Here is a 25865-nt window from a genome sequence, read left to right as displayed (position 1 = left end):
CACTACGCAGTGGTGCTCTTGTGAATACAGAAGCAACCATTGGGAAGAGACTAGCCCTACACCCCAGCAGTATGGCATTCGTCACAGCAAGACCCTGCAGGGCTGTGGCACTCACCTTGAAGTCGTGAGCGAAGTGCGGGAATGGCCTGTACACGCCATTCTTTTTCAAATGGTTTTCAGCATTTTGTAATCTCCCATTGGCCTGGTGGAAGATTGGAAGGCGGCACATGATTCTGGTGTGCAGCTGTTTTGATGAGCATTCATGAAATGGTAATGACTGCAAATTACATTCACACCACTAGGCACCGGGATACCTGATCCTCCATTAATCCGACATTGGGTGAATTGCCAACAAATGTTTTGCCGGTGGATTTCCAATTTTCTGCCTGCAGTTGGACTCTCTGCTCCTGCCTGCCATGAAACCCACTGTGACGGGCAGCACAGTGGCGCAGTGGGTAGCACTGCTGCCTCACGACGCCATGGTCCCAGGTTCGATCCCGGCTCTGGGTCACTGTCCGTGTGGAGTTTGCACATTCTCTCTGTGTTTGCGTGGGTTTCGCCCCCCACAACCCAAATATGTGCAGGGTCGGTGGATTGGCCATGCTAAATTGCCCCTTGATTGGAAAAAATGAATTGGGTACTCTAAATTTATAAAATAAAAAAATGCTGCGGGCAGGATGGGAAATTCTGCCTGTGAACCCGCCAGTTCCTTGTCCTGGACGTACATAGCTGCTATTTTTTCCATGGCTTCAGTATAGCTCTTTCTAGGCTATCTATTCAAGCTTTCTGCCACAGTGAGGAACACTATAGATTTCTTCTACTACCAGCAAGCTCGAGCAAATCTTCTTGCTGTATGAAAACCAACTGAACTGAACTGCCTGCTTCTGTCAGCAAACTCAACACAGGTAAATTAAACACGGGAATCTGCCACCACCTTCCACCTCCATGACAATTTGGCACGCTCTTGGATGCTCTCAAACCAAAACGTAAACAGATAGTTTTACATGTAACCTATATGAATAATTGATATTGCTAATTGATTTTAATGACCCCCCTAGCCCTGATTTTCTGGCCCTGATAAGGACCTCTGTTGTTTATGACCTCGTTTTACCCACTTTCAATCTGGAAACTACATGCATAATTTAATCTCACGAGACGTAGTGGCGAGCAGAAATCCTGTGGGAGGCCGGCTGCATTTTGCCCTGATTCCGGCAGGACGAGGCCAGTAGAACGCACCCTTTATGTTGCTACCATTAATCAAATATCGCTGTTGCACAAGAGACTATCGTGAGGAAAATAAGAAAAGAAAAGGAACAAATATTTAAATCTGTATTATCACTGATGATATTTCTGTCAGTATTATGGGGGTTCCTCGGGAAGGCTAAAATATTGAGCTGGATGATCCCACCCATGTGATGGTGATATTAGAGTTGGAGGGGGGGCTGGAATATCAGGGCAAACTGCTTGAAATGGGTGCCCCTTTCGATGGTGGGGGGGGGGGGGGGGGTAGGCTGGCAATTGTATGTTTTCCTTGAACTCGGGCAGCTAATTACACTGGTTAAGGTGGTTTAGCAGCCTCGCCATTGACGGGCATAACAGACAGTAATCTTGATCTAACCAATCCAATGGAAGGCTTTCCCATCCCTCCCGATGAATATGCCAGCTGTGTGGCAAGTGAGGGTGCCTCCATGTTGCGGCAACCTTGCAGTTTCCAACTTGACTCCAGAGCCTACAAACCCCGTGGGGCTGTTGAGGCTCCAGAGCTATTGGCCCTCTGACAAGGTCAGCTTCTCAGGATGGTGAACGCCGAGGTAGTCAATATAGGAGGCCACCTCTCAAAAGATGCTGAGCTAGTCTTGATGCTGACATGTGCAGGCTCAGCTTTCCCATTTATCCCAATGCCAGTGTCCTAAATTCAGCGGGATCCAGCTCATTGCCTTTGTTCCTCACTGCTGACATTGCTCAATTTTACACTCACTTCAGAATCTCCGTCAGCAACAAGAACGCCCCAATCCTGAAATCTGCGGCATTATTTTGCCCCCTCCTCTCTGTTGATGCCAGGCTAACAGGATGGGGTTAGCTCTGTACTGGCTGGTAGACCAAGAACAGGTAAATAGCTGGAAATAGGAAGCCCTAGCAATCTCTCACCTTGTTATCACCCTTCTGCACAAAATCAACACCTACCCCATTGCTCGACATCTCTGAATTTCCGCAGAGGGGTTGGTTGAGGAAATTTGAATTTGATTTTATTATTAAATTCGCAATTTATTAAACTCAGGATTGCTTTACTTATTCCTTTCACAATTGCGTTGAAGGGTAGAAGGGGGGTTATAGATACCGTTACATTTCAAGAATGTAAATCATAAAAGGGCGGGACTAGTTGGGCAAAGTTGGTGACCATATTGTACCTTAGTAAAACTGACCTAGTTTAGTTGATTTATTTTAAGCATGTATCAGATTTACTTAAAGATTCTACCCTGTTAGACATCAGTTTATGCATAAAATGAGATGTAACACTGCTATGGGCCAGCATCTACTCCACGGAACACATGCAGTCCTCAAGCCTTCACCGTCCATCTCTCAGATTTCTAGTAACTCAATTCGACTTGTGCTTATATTTCCACTTGCTGGATAGTTCTATTGGATTTTGCGATCTTGAAGGTGTGAAAAGGGCTATCTTTAGAACTATTGCTTAATTGGTAGGCAAAGTATAATCCAGTACAGCAGGAATTACTCCCATCAGAAGATTGAGGTATATGCGAGTTAATAGGCAAAGATACTTGTGCCTCTTCACCTACCTAATTCTCCACGATATGATCTATGTAGTTCCCAGAGGTATTGCAGACATTCTAATGGGACTCTTATCTATCACAAAGGGACAGTTTAGTTATGGGAAACTCTGAATCATTTACTTACAGTTTGGTTTAGTATGATGTGAAGTAACAGTAAGGTACTAAAAACTTAGGCCCCACCTTTTCAACCTTGCCCTTCGTCTGAGGTGTGGTGACCCTCAGGTTAAATCACCACCAGTCAGCTCTCCCGCTCAAAGGGGAAAGCAGCCTATGACCATCTGGGACTATGGCCACTTTACTTTTACTATTAAAAGCTAACAGGAGGACAGACAAACTACTGGGGCTACTTAAGTTTGTATTCAATAAAATAAAACTTACAACACGTCACTGAAATGTTAAGTGAGATATAAAGTCATCATCCTGACTTACAAAAAATGCCTTTTGGTGTTAATTTCAAATAATGTATCAATTTTAAACTGCTTCAATAGTTTGTTGAAATTTGAGTTTGCTTTTATTCTGCACTGCAAAAGACTGCTGAAACCATAATGATAAAGGGTCAAGTTCTGAAATGTATTTTGATTGAAGCGCCAATTAAATATAGTTAACCCGTCTGTTAGCTGGCACAAATGTGCAGCTTTGTGCATGCGCCACTTCTGATTCACAGGTTTCTGTGTCCATCCCCATTGATGTTTTGCTAGCTTGCTGAATCAGCATCATCTCCCAATGTGAAATGATTCTACATTGTTGAAGCTTAACAATCTTTTGTAATTTGAAGCTCACTCAGTAGGCAATGAGTAAGACTGGAGTCGTAGTGTGAGGAATAAGTACAGTGCTTCTCATTTATCCAATTTTATTGCTCAACAGTGAAATAAATTTTAAAATAAATATCTCATATGCATTTTCAGAGCTTTACTGATAGTTGAAAATTTTTGGGGTTAATAGAATGAGAGTGATGAGGTATGACCAGGGCTTTCCACCATTCAGCCTAGTCCTCAATAAGTGTTGGTGCTCTGAAGAGGTACAATTGGAAGCAAAATGGAATAATATTTATTTGTAAATGTGAGGAGGCAAGTTGGATTAATCTAATGCTAAAGTGTGCATTATCTTTAGACTGAAAAATGATACATTCAAACAAGATGCCTTTCATTACCAAAATCTGATCTTTGCACTTAACTCTTGAGATGCCACATGTACTATTTCAGCTTTTATTTTTCATGCATTACAAACGGTAAAGGTTCCTCCTTTACAACGAGTATCTATCACTACTGTGCAATTTCTTTTAACCAGCCTTAACTTAAATGTACCAGTATCTGGATTTCTTTGAACAAACATTCTGAACTACATAGCCCACTAATCTTGACTTGGACAACAAGCTTTTATAAGACCTGCTTTTGGGTGCACAGGTTACTGTGTGAAACAGGTAAAAGCAATGCAGCCAGATAATGGTCTTAAAATGTTGCCATTTCTACCATAATCAGCAGATGCTAATAATTTGACACCAGGACATACGTCTGTTGGTTTTTCCATACTTTAGTTGAAGACTTCAGCTGCATGTGAATGAGGGTGATTCATAAATCACTTGGAAGATGATGCAGCTGACTCCCTTTACTGGCAGTGTAAATAGTGAAAAGCACTTAATGTAGTGCTTTGATGTGTGAGAGATTGGTTTCGTTGTATTAGTTAAGTAGCTTTGAGCAGGAGATTTACATAATCAGCGGGATGAAGCAATTTTATGCTTCCTTGTTATTTCCAGTGGAAGTGTCTTTTTTTACAGCATGTTCGTCACAGAATAGTCATGACAAGACAGTCACCAGATGTACATGTGAGTAATTGCATGATTACGTGTGCTGCGTTATCCAATAAACTGGATCTGATGAGTTAACATTTTAAATTTCCATCACCTGCCTGTTGTCATAGCTGTAAGGAATATCATTAGTGGCAATGGAAATCCATTAATGCTATTTTGAGATATGTTGCTATTGCCCGGCATGCGTAAGGTCTCCATATCCCGTTATAAATTGCTACCAAAGGTGTATGCACTACGTAGCATTGTGTCATGCACTAAAGTACTGTTTAAAAGATCACTTAACCAAGTAGGTTTTTTCATGCAACAAGCTGATTTCATAATAGATGAGCACATATGGCTTTGTGATTACAGTCATGAAAAGGATTTGCTTAGTAAGCAAGTTAGTTTCAAATCCATTCCCTGCCGCACATCCTTATCCAACACACACACACTCCCGCTCTCTGAGATTAATAAATGGGCAAAGCTAAGTTTCTAACTTGTTTTTTTTAAATAAAGAATCAAGGTAACAATTATATGCAATATGCGAGATATGAAGCAGCAGCTGTCTTGCTTATTTTGAAATTATCATTATTAAAATGATTGCATCGATGTAAATTAATCTTTGCCCTGAAACCTATTTAACATACAACATTTATTTTATTTTCTTCCGTCTTTTTTTTGCTGTTTCCTCCTTCCCTATTCCTTTCTTGAAGGTGTTGAATCTTTGCTCATGTAAGGATCTATGAATGTGCGGTGTTGTTTAACTCACTAGCGCCCCCCACCAAGAGAATTAGCAGACTATTGAACTGGGCACTGCCCTCACGCTGCGCGCTTGCAGTAGAATTTGTAGATAAGGGGGATTAAGGGGGGAGACTGATTTGCCCTTCTCTGACCCAGGGACGCTAAAATAAATAATTACTACTCACTGAGATTAATAATCTCGGGCAACTGGATTGACCCTAACATAATATTGATTTCCATGGCTCAGTTCTCACTGCCACAACCAGCTGAGCCATTGACCAAACCGCTTTAAAATGTTTAACTTGCATGGATATGCCAAATAAACAAATTTCCTTCATTCACAGTATGTATGGATATAATAATGCAACAAAAGGGTTTATTTTAATCATTCAAAGCACTTAGAAATAGGCTATTTGATGACATCCTGGTAGCTGGAATGGATCGATATGTTTTAGATCTTAGCTTGTCCAACTTGGGGGCTGGTTTAGCACAGGGCTAAAGAGCTGACTTTTAAAGCAGACCAAGGCAGGCCATCAGCACGGTTCAATTCCCGTACCAGCCTCCCCAAATGTGGCGACTAGGGGCTTTTCACAGTAACTTCATTTGAAGCCTACTTGTGACAATAAGCGTTTTTCATTTTTCAACTCTCCTCCTTTACCGTCACCGTGTGAGCTTCCCGGGGTGAGATGGAGCACAGTGCAAGTTGTGTTTAGCAAGAAACCTGGACATAACACCATTAAGCTTGATGTGCGTTCTAGCCAAAAGCAATGCAGCTGGAAGTAGCTGCTTGCTGAAGCAATGCACCTTCCTGGTTGCTCCTATATGGCAGCATTGATGATAACAATGGAAAGGTTTAAAGTCCACATTGTGCCATTCTGGCAGTCAGTGACCAAATGCAGTAGTGGCCCTAAAATGAGTGTAGAAAATGTTTTAACTATTGAGATGCCTCCAGTAATTGCTTTTTAAAATTGGCTCTTTTAAATGACAGCTTTTCCCCCCCAGTAAACACCAGCCTCTGATCAGGAGCAAGTAACCTGTTCCAAGCTGTGTCATTGCAGCCTCTTAATACATTTCACGTGTATCACGGAAGTTCAGTGTGCATTCATGTCCAGATTTCATCACTCAAACATCAAGCTTGCATTCAGCAACTCCCCTTGAAACTCAGTTTAGATTAGGAACTCACTATTTGGGTAACCATGGGTACCGATCCATGCTATAACTACTCTGCAGAGGCAACATGGCAAGACCATTGCACTTCACTGCAACCCTCCAAACTCCAGGGGATGTGACTTTTGTGAGGCTATTACTTTTCAGGTATCATTTGTTGACACAGTTAGATTGCTTCCAAAACTTTAACTAATAATGATATTTTCTTTAACATTTTCAACAAGCTTGGTGGCGATTGTACTGTACCTTAGGACCAAATTTCCACAGGCTCGGTCACAGCAATTACAATGGGATCACACCTGCCAGTGCCCTCTAGGGCTGGCCACACTGTACAGTGGCCAGTGCAACTGCACCTGATTAACAATGCATGGGCAGGTGCAAAGAACTCCAGGCAGCTGGAGACTTGCATCAGCACACCATGGCAGGGAAGGGGGAGATTGTTCAAAGTGCTCACTGGGCCCCAGAGCAAAACTTTACAATGCAGCCCCTTCCCTGCATGTTTCATTGATGAACTGGGACCATCCAAGGGAGCCATATCTGCTCGTGTGCAGGCTGGCATTCTGCAGAGATATACTTGTCCCAACTGAAGCAAAGGAGTGAGAAGTCCAGTTTTGAAGAACTCTGCCTCTACCTTTGCTTCCTTAGCATAAATTGCCGTGTGAAGTCAGTGCTCCTCATCAAGACAAATCAGATTTAAAAGAAAAAAATCTTGAATCTTAGTGCGACCAGCAATTTCCGGACAGTTTCACCAGTTTCCCACTGGAGGTACAGCTGGAAAAGGGTGGAACCCCAAATGAATTTCAACCACCTTGTATTTTACTTGTAGAATATTGCACAAATATAAAATGTCGCTGGTAAAAGTAAGGAAAAACAAATTTGTGCGTAAGTATCATAACCTAGAAATTGTAGACGTTTGAGGAATTGTATTCTGATACTGTTTGTAGATGTGGGGCGTTTTTTTTTTTCTGTTCACGTTTGTGTTTATTGCTTTGTTGATTTCTGGGTCTTTCAACCTCATCACTCATTCAACAACGTAGTAAACTCTGGCAGGCATTACCCTAACTCAGCAACCCAACTGCAGCAGACATATTAAACAGATTTTCTGACAATTCACATTTTAAGATTAGTTTTTGCAATCATACAATGTGCAATAAAAATGATTTGTTGTCGCACATATTAAACTTGCGGATACATATTCATTGCATAATAGCAACATTTTAAAAAATGGTTACATACATTCTTTGATAATATGGTGGAAGTTTTGAGCTAATACAGAATGATGTAGAATATACCGCACAGAAACAGGCCATTCGGCCCAACCAGTCCATGCTGATGTTTGTGTTGAACTTGACCCTCCATTCATCTTTCCTCTTCGAACTCTTGCCGTAATTTTCTATTCTCTTCTCCCTCAAATGCTTATCTAGCCTCTCTCTGAATGTATCTATATTATTCACCTCGCAAGTCCCTGTGAGAGTGAACTCCATATGCTCACCGTTTGCTTGGTGAAGATGCTCCTTCTCTATTTCCTGTTTGATCTCACGGTGACAATTTTATATTGATGGCCTCTAGTCTTGCCCTTACCTGTCAATGAATGGCTGAGCTGAATTTCTATTGGGATGCAGAGACAGGATTGGAGGTAGGCCTGTCTGAAATAGTTTTACAATACCAACTGGGATGCTACTCCACTGCCACGATCCCACCTCTGGGCTGTTTTCATCGACGCTGCATTGCGTGAGTGACAGCTACCTGCCTCCCAGCTACACGTAGCCAATTAGGCCAATTAATGTCCCCGTAGAGGCCTCTTGTCAAAATTTGCCTGGAAGCTGTGCCTGCCGAGGCCAAAGCCCGGTCGATTAATTGAGGCGTCCTCCCAGCGCCTGGCCAATTTAAATCACTCCTCAGCCGCGATTGACAAATGACCACAGCTGTGATTGCAGTGTGCCTTATGGAGGGATTCACCCTCTGTCTAGCAGTTGTGGTCACTTTTTCAGATATTTCAGAGGCTTCTACCTTGAGTAGGCTCTCCAATTTACACTGCCAGTGCTCACCACTGACGCTGAGGCTGTTAATCTTTGACAGCCTGACGATCTCCTATTGGCCCAGCTTTGGGAGCCCACTCACAGTCATTAATTGGATAGGGCTCCTGGAGGTGGTCACTTAATTGGTCGCCACCTTCATAATTGTCCTTTGGGTTCCGCTGCTGTCAATTAGCCCACTGTTTCTATGTGAGACCATAATGTGTAGGAGCAGAAGTAGGCCATTTGACCCAGCGAGTCTGCTCCAGCATTCATTGAGATCACGATTGATCTGATATGATAATCCTCAACTCCACTTTCCCGCCTTGGACATACTTAACAAATCACTTTCTGTGACAAATAATTCCACAAATTCACTACCCTTGGAGAGAAGAAATTCCTTCTCATCTCTGTTTTAAATGGGCGACCACTTACTCTGAGATTATGCCCTCTGCTCTTAGACACTCCCAGGAGCACGTAGCATAGTGGTTAGCACAAATGTTTCACAGCTCCAGGAACCAAGGTTCGATTCCCGGGTTGGGACACTGTCTGTATGGAGTCTGCATGTTCTCCCCGTGTGTGCGTGGGTTTCCTCCGGGTGCTCCGGTTTCCTCCCACAGTCCAAAGATGTGCAGGTTAGGTGGATTGGCCATGCTAAATTGCCCTCAGGGTCCAAATTGCCCTTAGTGTTAGGTGGGGTTACTGGGTTATGGGGATAGGGTGGAGGTATGGGCTTGGGTAGGGTGCTCTTTCCAAGAGCCGATGCAGACTCGATGGGCTGAATGGCCTCCTTCTGCACTGTAAATTCTATGAAAATCTATGAAAGGAAACAACCTCTCAGCATCTAGCCTATCAAGCTCCCCTGCCAAGTCTCAATAGGTCGCCTCTCATTCTTCTGAACTCCAGTGACTACAGGCCCAACCTTCTCAACCTCTCCCCAAATGAAAATCCTTCCATACCCGTGATCAACCATTTGAACCTTCTCTGGACGGCCTCCAATGGCAAGATATCTTCCCTTAGATAAGGGGACCTAACCTGTTCAGGGGATTCCAGGCATCGTCTAACTAGTGTCTTCTATTATTTTAGCAAGAGCTGGGGGATGGTTTAGCACAGGGCTAAATCACTGGCTTTGAGAGCAGACCAAGGCAGGCCAGCAGCACAGTTCAATTCCCATGCCAGCCGCCCCGAACAGGCGCCGGAATGTGGTGACTAGATGCTTTTCACATTAACTTCATTGAAGCCTACTTGTGGCAATAAGTCATTATCATCAAGACTCCCCCTTATTTTTATAATAATCGTTTATTGTCACAAGTTACTTTGAAAAGCCCTTAGTCACCACATTCTGGCGCCTGTTCAGGGAGGTCGGTACAGGAATTGAACCTGTGCTGTTGGCCTTGTTCTGCATTACAGGGCAGCTGTTTAGCCCACTGTGCTGAACCAGCCCCTCCCTTTGAATGTCAAGTCTTCTTATACCTTTAAGGAACTCTCTTTCCAAGAGAAAGGAGACCCAGCCTGTTCATCCTTTCCAGATTGGTAAACCTTGCAGTTCTGGTATAATTCTTAATGAATCATTTTTGAACATTCTTTAATCTATTTTATGACCAGAACTGTACAGAGGTCTCTGAGACAGCGAGGTTTGAAGATATATAGGAAATAATAGATGGCAATAAATATATTGCAAGACTGTCAACACCTACATCGTGAGCGACAAGTGGTGACAGAACATTGCTGAACTGTTTGAATATATTAAAGTTTTGAATTTACTGTCATTTCTTATCTATACAAGCTCCTCCCATTTTTCTTCGGTCAGTGTTTCTGTCTCAGTTCATGACTTTCCTTAATGCTGTCAGTATTCTCTTTGCTGCCCATACCCATGCCTGCCAAGGTATGAATGCATCATGTGGAAATGTGAAGAAAGCTTTTGCAGAGAAATAATAGATTGCATTGTGTTCCGTTGTACCAACTGCTGTGGATATTAATCTATGAAGTAGTGAGTGATTACAAGAAAAACATCTAATTGAGGGATTCAGCTGGCATTATAAATTACCAAAGTGAAGGTCAAGCTGTTTATTTGCCATTGAACTTAATGGTTGGATTATTTCTTTTGTAAAGCATGTCCATTTTTCATAAATGATGCTTGCCGTTCTTTGGGTACTTTTATTAGATTGCATTTGGTGGGTGTTCTAATTGATGACTAGAACACATTACACAGTTGATGTATTTGGTAACATAATGAAGGATTAGAAATATAGTGCAATTTACCACGAGTGAATCTGCATGAAACTGTACAATACATTATGTTAATAATTAATATGGATTTTTTCCAATTATGCTTTTGGAATTAACACTAGAAATTTACACACATATATTTCTTCATCTCCTGCATGATGGTAATGTCTGAAATTTAAAGCTGTTTTGAAGAATAAGAGCTTAAATAGTTAAACATATGCTCCCATATTCTGCTGCATTCCTTCTGCCTTCCTCCTGTTCGTTATTTCAAAACATATTTGTCTTGTTTACAATATGTTGCTTTTAACATGCCATTCAGTTGTACTGCTGTCTCCTCTATTTATCACAACTGGCACCCATCCTTCTCTCCTTATATTTCTTCACATCGTCTGATAGGAGCGACCACGAGTTTAATCCTGATTTACAGACCTGTGTGAAGTGCCTCAGTTTGACTGAAGCTATAATCTGCAGTCAGGTCATTCAACACAATCCAAGCTGGCAGTAAATGGAACGATATTTCATTTAGGTGATGACTTTCAGTATTTGGAGGATTTATTGGAGTCCAATTCCTCCTCCAGACAGACTCTTGTCTTTCTCTCTCTTCACGCTCACACCTGATTTTGTCTTCATTCCAGTGCTTCCTGTTTACTGCTTGGTTGCTAACCACTGACATCATAGTCTCCACCTCTCCCAATCAATCTCTCATACACAGCGAGAGAGAGACACACACACTCTCACACACGCACACATTCATAGGCTGAGCAGCAGTGTTAGAAAGATAAGGAGTGTCTGTGACAGTGAGGCAGCATGCACAGGGTTTCTACAACTCAAAGTACATAAGCATCCTAGCTTAACGATTGAGGTCTGCTGTGTGTGAGATAGGCTTCTTACTCCCGGAGCTCTTTGCCCAGTTCAGGATTCACGGTGGCTTTTATTTCTTCCTTTTGCTGTCTGCTGTGTTAAAAAGGGTTGCATGCATGACAGTCCGAAAAGGAGAGAAAATGGCCATAAGCATTCAGGAGCATATGGCTATTGATGTCTGTCCAGGTCCTATTAAACCTATTAAACAAATCTCTGATTACTTCCCTCGTTTTCCTCGTGGTCTTCCTGCAGCTGTGAGCCGCAACAACTCTGTGCATTCCACTGTCAGCCAGCCTTCCGTCACCCACTCAGAGGCTCCAAAGGATGAGGATGATGTGGACAAATTATTTGGAGCATATGGAGCTGCTTCTGCTGCACCTACCAAACATGAAGAGGAGACCGAGGCTGAAGGCTACGAATCTGATGACTCCAGTAAGTCCATTACTTCATAACTTAACTAATTGTTGTGTTTGTGGCGGCATGCTATTGCAGTAAACCATTAATGTTTTTTTTTTTTTGCGAGCTTTAAATATAAGTGTACAACAAAACTATAGTTTGGGCATTTCAGCGGATTCCAAATCAGACTTTTAACCCTTCAAATGCTGCTGTGGCATTTCAAGCAACAGTAGAAATTTCAGTTAAAGGAGGTTGGAATGCAAAGTGTTAAAGTGAAACTTCATTTGATTGATGAAGCCATCTACCATTAGCCGCCCCTTTCTCAAGTCCCATTGATTCTTCCTTTAACGAGCATGGATCAGAAAACTATCTCAACACCAACCAATAGGTCTTTGGTCAGTCAAAATGGAAAGCATTTTGCACTTTTGTTTTTCATCTGAGGTCACGGAAGAGTGAGTTACATTTTAATGAACCCGACCTTGAATGGTTAACCAGTGAAAGTACCATCTATTTTTCACCGTAGACCGCTGACTTTTCAGAATTTGACTGTTGCAGAACATTAGGTTTTCTCGCTCTTCAATCCTAAACTTCAGAAAATGCAAGAATATGATTTTAACATTGCAAGGGGGGGGTGGGTTATTTATTTAAATATGAGTGGTGTGTTTAATTCTTTAAATCCCAGCCCCATTAATTTCAGAACGGACAGGCTTTCAAACAGATTTATAGAAATGTACTTGAACTGACAGTGCAGCACAAAAAAAGCTCTTCAGATTATTTTGGAAAGCTGCAGGTATATTTTAAAAGTTGCACATAACATGGATTTGGCTATTTGCGACAAGTCAAAATGTAGTCCAGTATTGTGGAAACAGTCGTAAATTGAAGATCCTCATCAGCATGATGTTTTCCAGCTCTGGGATAGGGTCAGCTATGTAGCTATAATATTTTCAGCCCAGTACATTCTGTAATACTAAATGCTGCAAGATAAAAATGTAAGTATTTACCCCTAAAACTCAAAATATGTTCTAATGGCATTCCCAATACTAATATGTAACAGGTGATTTGAAAATACATTTTTGAAAAAAACACCACACCCAATTTTATTTAATTTTGTGTTTTTGGACATGATGTTCTCAGTCTGAATATTTCAAATGTATTATTCATCTCTCTACAATGATCCACATAGACAACCTAGGATACACTAAGAAAGCTTTATCCAGCCAGTTCCCACCAGGTACTTGATATGTTGGGCACAACGTATATGAGCAGATTCTGCAGAGCCATCTGTAATCCTAATGAGAAAAAGGGCAGAAATCTCCAAGAATCCTTTTTAATTAGTCTTGATGAGTTAACTGTCCAACTGATATTGATTCTAAACAACATTATTGAAAATATAAAATGGTGATGCTTCTGCATTAACAATCAGTATCCAACTTGAGGAATTGAGGTTGTAAATAGCAGACAGATTTGTACAACTAGTCCTGGATTGGGTGATTAATACTGTATTAAGATTGGAGTCTCTCTAAAAGATATGAGACCATTTTTTCATCAAGCAATCCAGCTCTGAATGAGTTACAGTCTGGGAAAGACCCAAGTTCCATTTAAAATTTAATAGGAATGCTAGAAATTTATCTTCAACCGCGATTTCAGTGAGCTCAGATCAATTCTGGTTGAATGAAAGCTTGCAGTTATATCGCAACTTCAATGCAATAAAAAAGTCTCAGGGCATTGCACAGCAATAGAAGTAAACAGACATCAAGAGGAGATAGGAGAAGGGTCAACAATGGGGACCAAAGGCAGAATCAAAGAGATTGATTTTGGGGATGCTTTTGAAGATGGGGACAGAGGTAGAAAGGGCAGGCTTTGGACAGAGTCAGCATGAATTTATGAAGGGGAAATCATGCTTGACAAATCCATTGGAATTCTTCGAGGATGTAACTAGTGGAGTTGATGAGGGGGAGCCAATGGATGTGGTATATTTGGACTTTCAGTAGGTTTTTGACAAAGTCCTACATAAGAAATTAGTATGTAAAATTAAAGCACATGGGATTAGGGGTAGTGTATTGAGATGGATAGAAAACTGGTTGGCTGACAGGAAACAAAGAGTACGAATTAACCTCGTACACCAGTCACTGAAGGAAGCATGCAGGTGCAGCAGACAGTAAAGAAGGCAAATGGTATTTTGGCCTTCATAGTGAGAGGATTCGAGTGCTGTCTTTCTGCAACTATACAGGGCCTTGGAGAAACCACACCTGGAATACTGTGTGCAGTTTTTGTCTCCTTATCTGAGGAAGGATGTTCTTGCTGTAGAGGGAGTGCAGTGAAGGTTTACCAGACTGATTCCTGGGATGGCGAGACTGACATATGAAGATTGAATCAGTTAGGATTGTATTCGGTGGAGTTCAGAAAAATGAGGGGGATCTCATAGAAATTTATAAAATTCTAACAGCACTGGACAGGGTAGATGCAAGAAGGATGTTCTTGATGCTGGCTGTGTCCAGAACCAGGGGTCACAGTCTGAGGATACAGGGTAGACCATTTAGGACACAGATGGGGAGAAATGTCTTCACCCAGAGAGTGGTGAGCCTGTGGAATTCATTACCACAGGAAGTAGTTGAGGCCAGAACATTGTATGTTTTCAAGAAGCAGCTAGATATGGCACTTAGGGTGAAGGGGATAAAAGGATACGGGGGAAAGCGGGATTAGGCTATTCAGTTGGATAATCAGCCATGATCATAATGAATGGTGGAGGAGGTTCGAAGGGCCAAATAGCCTCCTCCGTCTCCTGTTTTCTGTGTTTCTATGAGCAATCATTCCAGAATGGTGTGGAGATTCCAGAATTGGGCAAGGCAGCTACAGGTGTGCTGCTGAAGGTGGGTATGGTGAAGACTGGAGGAGTTTAAAGAGGTAGTAAGGAGCAAGGCCAGAGCAGGGATGGGGGGCTGGCAGTCGGGACATCTTTCAAATGGGAGGTGGATTTTGATTTTGGTGGATCCAGCAAGTTTGACAATGGCAGTGGTAATCAGGGAGCAGGACCTTGTACGGGAGAAGGTGTGGGCAGGAGGGTTTTGTGTGAGTTGAAGTTTGTGAAGGGTGGAATTTGGGGCAACACATAGGATTAAGATGGGGGAGAGATGAGTACTGTTGTGGACAGTGAAATTAAGGGATTGTTGTAGTGCTACTTTGAGTTTCAGCTGAAGGTCCAGCTAAAGAGGAACCCAGAAGCGAAGTCTTTATTTATATTCTGGAGAAGCAGGAGTTCTTCAGAAAAACAACTTGGGCCGCTCCCTGCCCCCCTTCCTTCCTCACTTCCCCCGCAACCCAACCCAAATTCAGGGACCAGCCGGTCGGTCTGCCCAATACTGTGCCTCAGCACAATTGTTTTCCAGTCTCTTACTGGCTCTTAGGCAGCTGGCCGGAATGCCGGAGAACTACTTCATGTTGAGGGAAAATCTACCCCTCAAAGGAGGTGGTTGCAGCTATTGCATCACTGCATCTTTCAAAGGAAAACCGGACAAATAGTTGCATTGTAGGAATCTATAGGCTATCTCAAGAGAGCAAGGTAGTGGATTAAATATGCATTCCTCCATTAATGCACTGGCACAGACATATTAACCTGAATGGCCTCTTTTCATGCCGTATGTGCTTGCGACGCTACAGTCAACTGAGGAGATATAGAAGTTATTATGTGAAAGTATCGTTTGCCCAGGAACATAAATTCCTAACTGGACAAGTGGCTTTACCTATTTCCTTAATTCCCTCGTTTTCACTGATCCAATCAGAGATTTTGGGCAGGATTCTCTGATTGCGAGACTATGCCGGAACTGAATCGCACTCGATTTGCGCTCACGCTGGAAGCGCAAATCAGGAAGTGAGTCTCAAATTTATGCACGGCAAGGATTGCGAGGGATTCCCTCGAGAACCCCACTATTGGGCTGCCATTTTGAGCAGGTGGCCCGATAGCGAGGTCTAGCTGCCGTGTCCCCCTACCCCCCATCATGTAATTCAGCCCCCCTCCCGGGACCTTCTGGGTCAGCCCCCCTTACAATACGAGGGAGACCTGATCTCCACCAGAGACCCACTAATGAAGACCCCCCCATCAGAGACCCCCAACAGGTGAGACCCCTTTCTGGAGAGCAGTCCAGACAGAGGCAGTGAAAAAATATAATTGCTTTAAAACTTATCAAATACACCTGCTGGCTCCGGCAGAGGAAGCAGCACCTGTGAATTCCTGGAAACAGAAAAACAGTCAGCTGGGTTTTAACCCCCTCACACCTTTGATCTGCAAGCCTTTTCTTAATTTCTCTGTGAAATTGCTTTTCCTAGGCTGTGATTCATAGCTTCCACACACATCCAGCTCTCTGTATTGTTTTATTCCTCTCCCTTCACTCTTAAGTGGCTTTGAAGTTGTCAACTGTGAAACTAACCACAATGTTTATAAACATATAGCTATGATTGACAGCTCCTGGACCACATCAAAGACAGTTAAGTGCTTTCTGTTAGTTTCACAGCCACATGACGATCCCATTTTCTGCCCATTGGTGGTTAATAACGTTATGGATGAAATTTCCTGGTCCCATTGTGGAGGGAGGGCGGGGCCGAAAAATGCTCCTGATTGTGGGAGGGGCTGTAAAACTCTACCCTATGGGTGTTTCTGATTTTGATTATTATTCATATACAAAGAAATTCAACAATACTGTCTTGAAGTGCTTGGGAGCTGAATTAAGATTTCGGATACAATTTAGATTCATTTTTACAGCAAGAAAGGGGCTTTCATTCCAAGTGTCTATCAGACCGGTCAAGTGTAAAGTCTGCACTGTCAATGTGTTTCAATCATAAGTTCAGTGGAGTGCTAGTGTGGTGCTTAACAATTTCAATATTAGCGATCTAGTGATATTGGGGAGTGAAGCTACACAGTTAATCCTGAATTATAGACAATCAATCATTTGTTGTGGATTTGTGTTCATTGAAAGCTGAGTTGAGATTCACCACTACTCATTCTGTTGAGGATCAGCTATTGGGAAGGAGAATTCCTTTACATCTGTTTGGTATGATTCTAACTCAGCCCCCGATGTCAGGCGGACAATCCAGACCCGTATAATCATTGTGCAGTTATCTCATCCCCAACCAATTGATGTTGATATAATTCACCAGAGTTCCATTTAATTTAGTGAAACTGTGGGCAGGATTCTCCTCCGGCTGATGGCGGAATTGGGAAACGTGATTGGGCGGAGGATCGGTTTTGAAGCCAAAATCCTGGCGGGCGATGATTTGACGCCAATTCACAATTTGCGGCGTCAATGCGTTCCATAATGCACGTACAGTAAACACTGTTGGCATATCATTAACAGGCCCGACCCGGTATTCTTCGGGGCCTCCACGATGCTCCGCCTTCACCGGGGTGAATTCCCGATGGTGCGGTTCATTTGCGCTTCTAAAAATCGTGAAACAGGTGCCTGATGTGTTATCTGTGCTGGTCTAACATCGACTGCAACTGGATGCAGTAAAACGAGAAACCGGCTTCCAACACAGGAGATGGTCCAACACTGTTTTATTGAACCTGTTGATTGCTGTACATAATCTGCTGTGGGTTGACACTCTATTAACCTAACTGATAACGTCCTACTGGCTTGACCAGACTAGTTCTCTATCACATGGTGATGATGTTCATTGGCCTGTGCACTGCGACTATCTCCCTGGCCGTGTCCTGTGAGAGAGAGAGAGAGCCTTAATGGCCTGTGGGCTTTATAGTGGTGGTGTCCTGTCTGGTGATTGGTTGTTTTGTGTCATGTGTGTTCATTGGTTATCCTGTGTGTCAATCACTGCCTGTCTGCATCTCATGATATACATGAGTGGATATTATGACAGTGCCGTCGCTGCTGAGGGAGAGAGAAGGGGTACGAAAGTGTCCATAGTTTGCTGACAGTCGTGCCGCTGGCCAGAGGGGCTTCTGCCAATGGCAGGGGGTGGCCAGGAGGTGGGTTGTGGGGTCGGGTGGACAGGCACGGAGCACCATTATCGTGGCCTGCAAGGCAGCCATGTAGCTACGCATGCTGCTGTCTGTGAACTTAGAACTACAGGTTGTTTCCCCAGGACATGCCCCCTCGGTGCCCATTGGCCCCAGCCAACCCATCAGAAGGATGGACATACTCCAGTGGAACCGGTGCCATCTAGTTGGCTGGTATGATGTGTGTGGGAGGGTAATGTGTATACTGTATACGGCTGTAGTTTGTCAGTCACCTGAATGTCAACCACAGACTCGGCACATCCCGCACCATTTTTCATTGGTATCAATTATGTTCCCCTTGGTGCCAGTGCTAGCTCCTCTCGGTCACTGAGTCAATCCAGGTGCGGCGGCCGTTTTGCTATCGGGGAAGTGCACGAATCCTGCCCTGACATCAACACTTAGGGCACGATCTTCGGCCTCGTTACACTCGCGCTCAAATGTAACAAGGCCAGTGAATAGCAGGAGAGGCCAAAAGCGAGATCCACACCGGGCGCCAAACAGTTTGCAATGTAACCAGCCCACTCCAGTAGGCAAAATCGGGATCTCGCAGTAATGTGGCGAGAAACCAATTATCGCCACTTAAGCCCATTTCCATACAGTTAACGAGAGCCACCCCATATCCAATGGCCTCCTGTCATTCATCAGCCTCCTCAGCAAGTGCTCACGCTGGCGCCTTTTGAAAAATGTGAACCTGATGGTAGGGCTTCCGTGGGGAGCCGAGGAGCTGAGTAGCCATCTTTCCTCACAGGCAAAGTGCCCGGGTGTGCTCGCCTTGCCACCCCAGTGCTCGGTTGGGTATAGGGAACCCTCCGCAGGCGTGGGAGGGTGGGGGGGGGGAGGGGAGGGAGGTGCTAGTGGGGGCAACTGGCGGCGCAATCGCTCATGGCACCACCATGCCAACCCCTGGATCCCAACACCATTCCGGGGTAACCCTTGTCCCTGCCCGTCTGCCCCACCGATCACCTATAACCCTCACCAACCGCTGCGGACTCTGGCTGTGCAGTTGAAGGCTATCGCTAATTGGGAATTGGCAATCATGGGTAAGTGAGCAGTGGATTCCCGTGGGTGGGCGGGCCATGTAGCATGTGGGAGTCATTGCCGAGCAGCCCAATCACACCTTGATGCATGCACCTTGATCCAATCACACTGTGCCTGAACACTTCAGGAGGCAAACCACACACGCAGCAGCCAACATCCGAACACCCAGTGGATGGAACACAGCTCCGGGGACATGTCCATGGCTGGGAGGCTGAGTGGGCACCATGGAGGTGGGGGTGGATTGCATCGAGAGATGGGCAAAGGGTCCGCATTGCGGAAGAAAGTGATAGAGGCATCATAATGGTTGTGCAAAAAGTTGTTTAATGTGCTGCACAATACCCCATTCCAGATAGTGCCGCCCCGTCCAGCCCCAATTCCCACCCCCTCCCCACTGGTTCAGTGGTGGGAAAGGGGGTGTCAGGGTGGGTTGGGGGGAAGAGGGAGGGAGGACTGGGGGTCACTTTGAGCATTGGGAGATGATGCTCCCTTGGGGGGTGAGGTGAGGGGGGGGGGTGGTGTTGATGTCTACTCACTCGTGCTGCCCGGTGTAGATCGTTGATCTTCCTGCACTGCTGACGAGTCCTCTTGGCCAGACTGTTGGAGCTAATGGCTGCCGGCCCCTCATCCCAGGCAGCACAAGCTGCCTTGTGGCTCACCCTCCGGGACCCCCAGGGGAACAGGACATCCCTTCTGGTCTCCACTGCGTCCAGGGGCCTCCCCAGGTCAGCGTCCCTGAATCTTGGGGCCGGAGTCGTTGGTGGCATTATTGAGGGCTGGCTGTGGTTGGCTAAGAAAGTGCAGTTTAAGTGCTGCTCGACCTTGTTAGTGGCGGGGCTAGCGACGCAGTCCTGGTGAATCGGCTAGCGAGACATTTTTTGCGTCAAGAAGCCCTTAAGTGGAGCAATTAACGTTGAATTGCATGTCGGTTTCGCTGGGTTGAGCGACAGGAAACTCGCAGCAATTCCCACTCGCTACAACACTTGGAAATCTTTCCGGAAGATCGCGCCCTTAGTCTCAGGAACGGACAATCCAGACCCGTGAATTCTGCTATTAGACATGAAGCAAATGTTACCAACAACTTTCCTTAAGTGCCGTTTTTAGTTTTCGGATTTTGAAGTAGACCAATCATTTCAATCACAAATCATCTATGGTTGGCACTGGTAATGAACGGAATTTCTGAAATTATATTTTTAAAAATAAATTTAGAGTTCCCAATGTGCAAACTCCACACGGACAGTGACCCAGGGTACAGGATCGAACCAGGGTCCTCAGCGCCGTGAGGCGGCAGTGCTAACCACTGCGCCACCGTGCCGCCCTGTGAAATGATATTTTTGCACGTTGAGTTATGTTGTCTGTTTTCATCTTGCTGGTGGGATTGCCGAGCAGAAGGAAGTCTCTGACATGAGGAAATTATGAATGGAATTCCCCCATTTTGAGACTCAGTGTTGGGGCGGAGGTGAGAATGTGGCGGTAAGCAGGAAAACATGCCAAATCTTCTGTCCACAACCTCATCAATTATGCAACCGGGTGTTTTGCACCGTATTTCATTCGCAAGACAACACTGGATAGCACGTAGTCTGTCGTCGTGTCCGGGTACCATATTGAAAATGCATCCAATATCATTGACCCACTATTGAAGAAACAAGGTCGGCCACCTAAAAATGTAGTTCTCCGGGGGGCACTTGGAGATCAGAAAATGAACCTCCTGAAAACAAAGCTGTTTCTGCAGGAACATTCTGAAGCTGGAAGATGGATCACCTCCAGAACACTTAATCTGGAAAGTCCGCTTGCAGAAGCTCCCTGGCCCACTGCTGTGGCGTTCCAGGGTTCATGGTTGCTTGCAGCCTCCATCCTGAACTCCAGTGAGCCCCCGGTATTGTTCAGGTGAGTCCTGACATCTGTACGCCAAACGTGTTTCACACCGGAGTGTTCTCCTGCTGGCATCACATAGAAGCTGGTGTGTAGGGGGGGGGGGGTTCATGCCAGCCTCTGGTGGGTTTTCCGATCCGCCATGGAAGGCACCAACGGACGATGCTGCTGTAAATTCACTCTGCCATGAAATTGATTTCTGGGTCTCACGCCACATTCACCCGCCCCACTCAACGCACCAGCTTGGGAGAATTCTGCCCAAAGTGACCTGTCATGTCAATGGTGCCGCTGCATTGACCTTTACATGTGCCGACCTGCACTGAAGCTAATTTTCAGTCCGTCTGAGGCCAGCTGCTTTAGTGTGTCTTCCTCCGAATGGCTCACTTCCTGATTTCTCAGAAATTAGGTATGCATCTCACCAATGGATAGGGGGGGGGGGAGCGGCATTTTCCAGTTACTCTCTCCAGTGGGATCTTCCAGTCCCGCTGTCAGCTAACTCCTGCCATGGGTTTCCTGGTGGTGGGATTTGGGGGGGGGGGGGGGGGGGGGGGGGGGGGGGAGGATGTATTCAATGGGAAATTCCATTGACAGCGGCAGGACCAGAATACTCCGCCGTCGGCCAGCGGCAGGCCGTTTCCCGCCGCCAAAAAGCGCACCATGGGAGACGTGGAAAATGCCCTCCAAGGTCTCAAAGTCGTTAGTGCTGTACAAGTTTTCAGACGCAAAATGAGTGCCTAATAATCCACGATGGTGGCTGGGGCAAAGCACAGGTGCTCATTACATACCGGAAGTACACTACTCAACCCATTATGGTGGCCAAAGAGGCATCCAGGGCTTGCACCTGAAAGAGGCAAAACGCCTTTTGCAAATGCAAATTCAGGCCAGCGGCATTCAGGAAAACGTGAGCCGTTTGTGATCGAACCAACAGTTCTTCATGGGAACTCTGGAAGCTGTCACCAAAACGATCCGTTATTCATAAATACTTGCCTGAACGCGGGGATGGGAGGAGCAGGGTTGTTTATCCTGGTGCTGCTTCGCTGCTGAAGGCCAGTCCTTTCCTGGATCGCTGCCTCCTCATGGATAGCTGGAATCCTGTCATGATTGTCTCCCTTCTCTCCAAACCATTTTCTCCAAATCACTTCGACGTAAGCTCTTGCCTATGGCAAAGTGACCACAAATTGAAATCCTCTTTGCCAGCAAGTTGTCTGGTTGGGCCTCAAATACTCAAAAGGAGTATTAATCGGCGCCAGCGTGAGCACTTGATTTGCAATGGCAAACTGCCAGGAGCCAACTCCTAGTCGATTGTTTTGTGAATAAAATGCATCAGGTAGAAGCAATGAAATAGGACTTTACAAGAACTAAAGGTTTTCTAAAAGATAAGAGCTTAAACATATTATTTCGGTAGCTATCTAAGACAGATGGTCTCTAGTTTTGCTGTCCCCCACAAGTGGAAACATTGGGCTGAAATTTCAGCAACGAGGCGGGTGATGGGAGTTAGGAAAACTTCCAGGGTGCCAAGGTGACACTTCCAGGGTGCGAGGGGAACTGCCAGGCTGCCAGGATGGCAGTGCCAGTGTGTCCCGGTGCCAAGTTGGCACTGCCAGGGGTTAGGCTGAGGGACCTACCAGGGAGGCGGGGGTGAGGGTGCATTCCCGGGGCTCTCCCTAAAGTTGGAGCGGTGAAGTAAGTTCAGAAAAACAGGGGTGCCTGAAAGGTGGGGGAGAAAGTGCGGGACATCAGGATAAAATGGCGGCCGAATCTGCGAGACACCTTGGAAACCCCTGTTAAATGCAGCTTCAGTGGAATCTCCCCATGGCAAAAAAAAGGGCATAGTCCCGTTGGATAGTGGGATGTTTCTCGGTGCTGCAGCCCATCCCTATAGCCCCTCACGCCCCGATGCCAAGCTGTGGCACTTTAATATTCTTGGACTGATTCTTCCCTCCTGCCACAGTTCCAGGTTGTACTAACTGAGTGCGCTCATATAAATCATGCATTCAAAGACTTGGGGCAACTCCGTAATCTGCTGCTTTGTTTCTTTCATTTTCTCATGTAAATCCACGTTGGCAATACCCAGAGACCAGAAAATAGCAGCCACTACTTCTGCTGAAGCGGGGAGATGGTAGACATCAGTATCTGCATTTTCTTTCAACCCTCTGGAGCAGGCAGCCAAGAGAATGCATTTTAAATCCATGTCTTCTAACTCTGAATGACCTTGCTTAAAATCTTTCCACCGTCTGTTCACATCTTGGGGATCATCTCCAGCACCAACTTTCCCTCGCTATTTAATACAGGCTTGTATTTCAGTGTGTGAGAGAGAGACAGACAGCTCCTCCTCCATCATTGCTTCACCATACTGATCTTTGACCATTATTCTAGCCATTACTGGGATGGGTTGTTCCCGCTGATCCCTCTATTCTGGGGAGTAAAGGGTAAGAGGGGTTCGGAGAGTTGGAGGTACAGCTGGCGGAAGGGAAAACGTATTTTCAAACATTTCCCTTTCCACCCGAGTCATCTCGAGTTGTGATGGCAGATCTGATCCCACCCAGCGTGACATGCACTCCGCAGGTACTGATGGAAAACCTGGAACTGGGTTCCCTTGACCAATCGCAACAACAAAAACACTTTGCTTTTAAATTGAACTCCTTTCCCTTAGCTATCAGCTATTCTAACTCAAGGATTATTTCATCCTTAATCTGGATACCTCTTCACCTTTGCCAGCACAATAACGTGCATTACGCACCAGGAGATTCAGAACTTTCACTGGCCTTATTGTCAACAGGGGCTGATTTAGCACAGGGGGCTAAACAGCTGGCTTGAAATGCAGACTAAGGCCAGCAGCGCGGGTTCAATTCCCGTACCTGCCTCCCCGAACAGGCACCGGAATGTGGCAACTGGGGCTTTTCACAGTAACTTAATTGAAGCCTACTTGTGACAACAAGTGATTATTATTATTATTATTATTATTATTATAACTTTACCTTCAATGGAAGCGAGAATGTCCTGACATTGGACACTTGTCACTTTTTAATAAGTATTCTGACTGCAGCAACTGAATTTCATCACTGGACCCACGATCCAGTTTTGCTTTGCACTGGGAAAAGATGTTATGCTTCATCTTAACATCTGCAATTGTAAATTAATAGTTTCTAACATGTAGCTTTTCACTATTATTCATCTTAACTTTTTAAAATATTTACCAACCGAACCAGTGTCCTGTCCTTCCGCCAGTGTCGAAGGTAATTTATGGGGTATAACATGCTTGCAATAAATCCCCAATTGTGAATTATCTAATAAATCCTTTTGTTCACATTAGACTTAACCATTAGGTAAGATTGAACACTTCAGGTGGCAAATTCGAAAGATTTATTGTCAAATGAAAGGTAGAAAGTAACAAGCTAAGATGGAAGCCAAAGCTCAATTAACAATAAAAGGGAAAAGCTTAACTTAACAACGCAACAGATTTCTCGCGGATTCCTCAGCTGATTGAGGCTGAAGGCGTCAAATGATGATAACCCTCTGTCTGCAAGACACTCAGTATGTGGGTAACATGCTAACAAAGATAGATTCCTGAAACCTTCAATTTATATCCTCAACTCATATTTTCCTGTCTCAAATTATCCTGACTCTCAAACAATAATTGATTAACTTAACTGTCTGCTGGTTTATAATTGGTCCTAACACAGATAAGCTTCGGCAACACAGTAGCACAGTGGGAAGCATTGTTTCTTCACAGCTCCAGGGTCCAAGTTCGATTCCCGGCTTGGGTCACTGTCTGTGCGGAGACTCCACATTCTCCCCATGACTGCATGGGTTTCCTCCGGGTGTTCCGGTTTCCTCCCACAAGTCTTGAAAGATGTGCTGTTACGTGATTTGGAAATTCTGAATTCTCCCTCTGTGTACCCGAACAGGTGCCGGAATGTGGCGACTAGGGACGTTTCACAGTAACTTCATTGCAGTGTTAATGTAAGCCTACTTGTGACAATAATGATTATTACTATGATTATTATATTCCCATACAACAGTAACACAATGGGGCTTCTCAAGATGTTTCATGTGAACATCTTCCCATGCGTTATACCAGTGTTCTTCAAACTTTTTTTCTGGGGACCCATTTTTGCCAACTGGCCAATCTTCGGGACCCATGCCGACCGACCTTTGCGACCCACGCCGACCGACCTTCGCGACCCACGCCGGCCGACCTGCGCGACCCACCATTTTCTCTTACCTTGTTTGCTGCTGACAAAAATGGAGGAAATGGTTTTGGGTCCCTTTGGCCCTGGTACACGCTCCTCCAATGGAACCTGTTGGATGAAGGTGAAGCCTTCCTATGTCGGAAAGTATGGAATCTCCATCTGTGCAAAGTTCTGCATTTTTTTTCCTGTAAAATTTTATCAAATAAAACCCTCCCGAACTTGTAAAAACAAATAAAATGAATAAAATAAATGAAAAAAATAAACATTAAATGAATAAAATAAATGAATAAACCCCCCCGAACTTGTAAAACAAAAAGCTGTGAGCGTTAAAAAACAAAATGGCCGCACTGTGCATGCGTGCCCGATCATCGGCACACGTGCGCAGTGCAGCCGCATTTTGTTTACATGTTCGTGGCCATTTTGAAGGCTGCTTGCAGCCGCCATTTTTAACAGCCGGCTGCTGCGGCTGTTGCGCACAGATTTGCGCGATCGGGAGCACCGCAACGGACGGCTCCGCGACCCTCCCGACACCGGCCTGCGACCCACTTGTGGGTCGCGCCCCCGAGTTGGACAATGCCTGTGTTATACGATGCCTTATTCTTTACCCATCTTAATGTAGCTTCCCAAGGTCATGAAGCTCAGCACACCTAGGGCGGGATTCTCCGTCCCCCCGCCGGGTGAGAGAATCGCCGGGGGTCGGAGTGAATCCCACCCCCGCCGGCTGCCGAATTCTCCGGCACCGGGGATTTGGCGGGGCCGAGAATTGTGCGCGCC

The 25865-nt window shown here is 45.0% G+C and overlaps 1 protein-coding gene across 2 annotated transcripts in view; it reads left to right on the top strand.

Annotated features, from left to right (window-relative positions):
• The first annotated feature begins 11199 nt into the window (after positions 1-11199).
• doc2b (double C2-like domains, beta) overlaps positions 11200-25865 on the top strand; it is a 420460-nt gene continuing 405794 nt past the window's right edge. For both annotated transcript variants that reach the window (XM_038814143.1, XM_038814142.1), the window contains exon 1: positions 11200-12023. In XM_038814143.1, the coding sequence (XP_038670071.1) occupies positions 11708-12023 (316 nt within the window). In that variant the 5' untranslated portion in view covers positions 11200-11707. The remainder of the gene's footprint in view (positions 12024-25865) is intronic.

Source organism: Scyliorhinus canicula, chromosome 12 (genome assembly GCF_902713615.1).
Source record: "Scyliorhinus canicula chromosome 12, sScyCan1.1, whole genome shotgun sequence".
Lineage (NCBI taxonomy): Eukaryota > Metazoa > Chordata > Chondrichthyes > Carcharhiniformes > Scyliorhinidae > Scyliorhinus > Scyliorhinus canicula.
The sequence above is the reverse complement of the archived record's forward strand: the minus strand, read 5'-3'. Positions and strand labels throughout refer to the sequence as shown.